We start from the raw sequence: 5031 nt of genomic DNA on the forward strand, positions 1-5031 counted from the left end.
AGATTTATAATTCGGCTTCTGGATTAATTTCTAATAGGCAACACTCTGGATGTATTCTGGAAAGGAAGCATGTCAATGCTAAATCCTGGTCATGGCAATTCTTTATTGCTGGGCATATTTTTCGAAACATGAAGAATGTGAAAGATATGTTAAATTTTGAACCCTTCGATACCCGCCTAGATAACCATGATCTATCCACCAGAAAGGTGGGATGTCCGTACCATGTCGGTACTGCTTGTTGTGCCATGTTGACCAGCGTATCAGTTATGTGATTTCGAGTCATACACGTAGAAGTCACCCACAGGGTAGATTTGATAAGCCTCCTTCCGTGAAGTTGAGGCCAGTAATTCTATTTCCGAGTGCCATAACTTTTTAGAAAAGTTTTGTGTCATGCCAAGTTAAAACCTCTGCCTGCTCTTAACAGAAGAAATCAATCTTTTTCAGAAGTAATTTGGCTTAACACACTCTGAGTACTGAGAGAAGAAGCAGAATACAACATTTGGGGACAACTTTTTCATAATCTTGTGACTGCGGTCAACTGCTCTTAACAAATACGGTCAAGCATGTAACCAAGTAATGGAGACAGCTTTTGGTATGTTTCTTATATAAACCAAACAAAGTGTACGCCACAACACTTCATTGATCCTCTTAGCAAATTCCATGCGTTGCTCACAGACCACAAGCTTCTTCCTTCTGAATAAGTCTATTGTAAAAGCTAAGGTTAGGAGGAATAAGACCACATGCATCACTGGCCACCAATTCACAAGAGCATGCTACAGACCACTCTGCAATTTAAACCCACGATATCAGATTCAACTTTGACAGATCTTTTCGCAAGATGCATTGGAAACAATAGTGGTGCTCTACTTGAATTTACATCTTAGGATATAGTTAAAGCTCCATAAAATTGCAACTTATAGAAATAATGGAAACAGAACATCCCAGAGGACATAAAGGAAGTCTCTAATTAATCCGCATATCCCTACTTACTCTTTTGCAGGAATTTTACCATTTGTTTGGAGATCATATCAGACAAATGGGGCTGAAGTTTTCAAAGCAGAGCCATGGGAGGGCCGACAATATGAGCTTAGCTCATGCCCACCAGCAAGTGATCCACTATCTCATCACAAACTTCTTTATACGTAACTTGGTGTCCAAGAAAAGAAGGCGACTACTTGTTGGAGGCTATGATCTTGACATGTCATATATTACGGATCGCATATTGGCAATGTCATTCCCTGCAGAACGTATGCGGGCAGTGTACCGAAATCCTCTCTGGCAGGTCAAGTCAGTTCTGGACATGCGACACCAAGGACACTACAAGGTATATTTGGTAGGCATAAGTTTTCACCTTTTTATGTTTAAATGATTGAAACAAAGTTGGGACCAATCACAATATATCTCTGATCGTGTGTATTCGCTTCCTTGATAGTCAGTAAGGGATGTTGCACTTCCTTCGGTAACTGAACTTTGCATCTCTATATTCTATGGCGAGATTATATTACAGTAGGTTTTACTGCACGTGTATCGATAGGTAGGCATAAACCGCCATTTAGTGTATTTAACCCTTCTTTACCCATTGTATAGTTGTGTGACGAAAACATAACACAAATTTCTGAAGCCTCTATCTAAAATGATGTTGTTTAATTTCCATGCAGATCTATAACCTTTGCATTGAAGAAACTTACGATCCGTCGCATTTTTATGGTCGCGTGGAGACATATCCATTCGACGACAACCATGTTCCCCCACTTCAAATGGTCAAACAGTTCTGCGAAAGCGTGCATACATGGCTATCTCGTGACCCAAAAAATGTTGCGGTGGTGCATTGCATGGTACTGTTTACCGTCATAAGCTGTCATGTAAAACCTACGCTGACTATTTAGGAAAACTTTCTAGGTGTTCTAAGTAAAACTTTGTTAGTTTGACGGCCAGAGAATTAAATGACAAATTTTCAAGATTCTTTACTCTAAATCATTATCACTCTTATTCACACTGCAGTGGTGCAGATTATGCTATTCACATGAGTTCATATGATGCATAAGTCAGAATATAAGGAATTCAAAGGTCTAAGAAATCTCTTCATGTAATTCTTTCTTCCGTTTTTTCTGTGTTCATCTGGTCACTTCTGTTCTAATGGATCTCTGCCTTTCATTGCAACAATTATGTTTCATGAATCTCTGCATGCGATCTTTCTCCAAGACGCAATTGCAATGACTAGACAGAATAAACTAGTGTATGCCTTATGGACGACAACTTGCCAGACAAACCAGTCTCTCATTTTGTTTTTACCATACTTCACACTCATAAATAAGACAAGTACAATGATTTTATCTTATGTCTCTTTACAAATCTGATTAAAAACTTTGTGATTTGATGCGACTAAGAGTTGCTCTCTCTTGGTTGCATTTTTGCAGGCAGGTAAGGGTCGGACAGGTTTAATGGTGTGCACCTACCTTGTTTACATTGGGCTGTCTGCTGAGGAAGCCCTTCAGTTGTACGCGCAAAAACGAACGACCAACAATGAAGGAGTAAGTCCAAAGTTTTGTAAGAAAACTCATGTCATCTATGCTAGATCTGATGAAGTTGCTCACTCCCGAATGACACAAGGAAGTTCCATGTTTGCACAGAAAAAGAGTTGCAAAACATGCAAGAAAATGCAACAGGAAAGGATACAGTGTCCTTGTGCCATGCGTTCAGTTTACATAATGGTGTCTTCAGATTGTGCAATGTTAATCCATGAAAACAATAAGGAAATATTGCAAGTGAAATGGTCGCTGCTTTTGTTCTACCTTTCCTATCATTTTTGGGCTACTTGTACGAAATACAAAGAACGCCACATCATAATTACATAATTGACATGGGACTTCGAGTCTAAACAATTGCTTAGACTTCTGATGAGTATCTGTATGAAACAGTAAAAGTTTAACGTTAAATTTCCTAAGCAGGTATCAATACCTAGCCAGCGTAGATATGTTGGTTACTGGGCGAACACACTCTCGTTTCCCAGAGGAGCCAGTGCTGGACCTCTAGATGTGAACTTGCCTCATCCATGTAGTAGGGAATTGCGGCGAATCAGACTCTATGACACTGTCAACACTGAATCGATTTTCTTTGTAATTTCAGAGTTACAAGAGGTAAGCCCCCCTTAATTGCAAGCCTCGATGGAAGCAAACGTCCATGATGTAGGTATGGCTTGATTTACAACACCCACAGGAGCATAGTAAATGTCCGCTCATTCTTAATGAGTCGCCGATATAGTGACATCTCTAGAGAGTTAAATTACTTGCCTGCAATATGTTTGTTCCTGCCAATAACTGTATGACCTTGTTCATACTCTTCAAAAATGGACCTCCAGATGGATGGATTCAATATTAAGAAGAACCAGTTTGGCATCGTGGGCTTTATCTACTTCAAACTGTTTCTCCATTTCTTTGTTTCAGCATACAATTCCTTTTTTTCCTACTTGATGTTAGTGCATCTCTGTCTAAGTATGTCAGGCTTGATCTGACTGTAGTAAAGGAAAGCCTGGAGTCCAGTTTTAATGTCGATGACGGAAAGTCCACCTTCTTTTCCAGATACCTAATCAGCTATACCGACCATCTATGGAAGTTACTAAGGGTTGCTGCCGGCCGATAAAGAAAGGATTTCAAAGAAACAATAGCCCTCGGTATTATCTTTCCTTCGATAGAGGCAAAATTGTAGGCGAATCAGAATCTGAGGAGCCTCATGTCATAGTCCAAATGGATACTGAAAGCCCCGTACTTTATCAAAAGACCTGTCTTGACTACTATTTCGATAAGCCCTTACATGTGAGTAATCTACCATGAACAAACCCATCATTGTACGTGCTCATTTGATTTTGATGGTTTACTTAATCTCGTTGATTGCATTTTGTTTTTTCTTAAAGTCCGTTAACCATTCTCATATCTATCAGTGAAGTCTTGAAATGAATTGCACTTGACTGGACAGGTCACTGGCGATGTTAGGGTCATATTCTACCAGAAAATGAAAGGAGGGCGTCTCTTCTATGCCTGCTTCAATACTGCTTTCATCAGACAGTGCTTGCTCCAGGTACTTTGTCATTTTACTCCAGGTTTGATCGTCTTCCTTCAATGACAATCCATAATGAGAAATATGAGTCAATCATGCAGCTTTTTTCTCAACTTGGATAGCATCAACTCAGTTATTTTTCATTGATATTTTTTGGGTTGTTTTAAGGTGCTGAACAGATTGCTAATGTTGCAACACGGTCATTGCAGTTCTCTTTGCGAGATTTGGACAAAGTTGCAAGCAAAGGCAGATCGATATGTGGCAATGCGTTTTGCCTGGAGTTGCTATTTGGTCCTGCAAATGCCAAGTCCTCGTTGATGCCTCCAAGCGACAATGATTTGAGTGACAACTCCTTTTGATTTCTTAAGACAACTCCATTGGGAGTTATTGCCACGGTTACTCCATTCGAAAGATCCTCGACAGGCCTTCTCAAGATAGTGGCCATTTGTGAACAGAGCCTGTAGAGTGCTTCAGAAGGGTTCGACCTGATTAATTGGCTGCCTTGCCCACGGGTTTTACATGGCCACAAGGCGGAGCATCAGGGACAAGTTTTGTATAGTAGATTGTCCAAACATCTCAGCAGAAGATGAGGATTCTGTTTCTTATGTACCTTGCGGTTCCCTTTCATTTATAGTAAGCTCATGAATTCATCACAGCTAGTTAACAAGAATTATCCTCTAAATTTCCCTTTACTTTACACTTTGCACCTTCTGGTAACCTATAATTTACACCCTAACATTGGGACCAAAAAAAAACCTCGTTTTAGAGTCTGACACAACTAGAAAAACATTGCGGAACTCAGGAAAATAAAAGGTGGGCCTTGTCTGTTTTTCGGAACCATCACGGTGCAAAATTTAGGGGCTCGAAATGGGAGATGCAAAATGTTTCTCAGTGCACTGCATTTAGCTCTGCTTGATCAATTTTTTGGGATATATCCCTGAAGTAGTAGTTAATTCATGTGACCATTCACTTCCCAAT

The 5031-nt window shown here is 39.9% G+C and overlaps 1 protein-coding gene across 1 annotated transcript; it reads left to right on the top strand.

Annotated features, from left to right (window-relative positions):
• The first annotated feature begins 1036 nt into the window (after window positions 1–1036).
• Window positions 1037–4412, top strand: LOC104423633 (phosphatidylinositol 3,4,5-trisphosphate 3-phosphatase and protein-tyrosine-phosphatase PTEN1). The gene is made up of 7 exons (XM_010036097.1): window positions 1037–1324; window positions 1659–1835; window positions 2418–2531; window positions 2949–3137; window positions 3579–3812; window positions 3973–4074; window positions 4263–4412. The coding sequence occupies exons 1-7, from the start codon at window positions 1037–1039 to the stop codon at window positions 4410–4412; spliced, it is 1254 nt and encodes a 417-aa protein (XP_010034399.1).
• Window positions 4413–5031: the final 619 nt, after the last annotated feature.

Source organism: Eucalyptus grandis, chromosome 10 (assembly GCF_016545825.1).
Source record: "Eucalyptus grandis isolate ANBG69807.140 chromosome 10, ASM1654582v1, whole genome shotgun sequence".
Lineage (NCBI taxonomy): Eukaryota > Viridiplantae > Streptophyta > Magnoliopsida > Myrtales > Myrtaceae > Eucalyptus > Eucalyptus grandis.

Excerpts from the sequence above, each read along its gene's own strand:
- LOC104423633 (XM_010036097.1), top strand. The coding sequence starts at position 1,037 with ATGGGGCTGAAGTTTTCAAAGCAGAGCCATGGGAGGGCCGACAATATG. Across the intron at positions 1,325-1,658 it reads GACACCAAGGACACTACAAG|ATCTATAACCTTTGCATTGA; the intron begins GTATATTTGGTA and ends ATTTCCATGCAG. Across the intron at positions 4,075-4,262 it reads TCAGACAGTGCTTGCTCCAG|TTCTCTTTGCGAGATTTGGA; the intron begins GTACTTTGTCAT and ends CGGTCATTGCAG.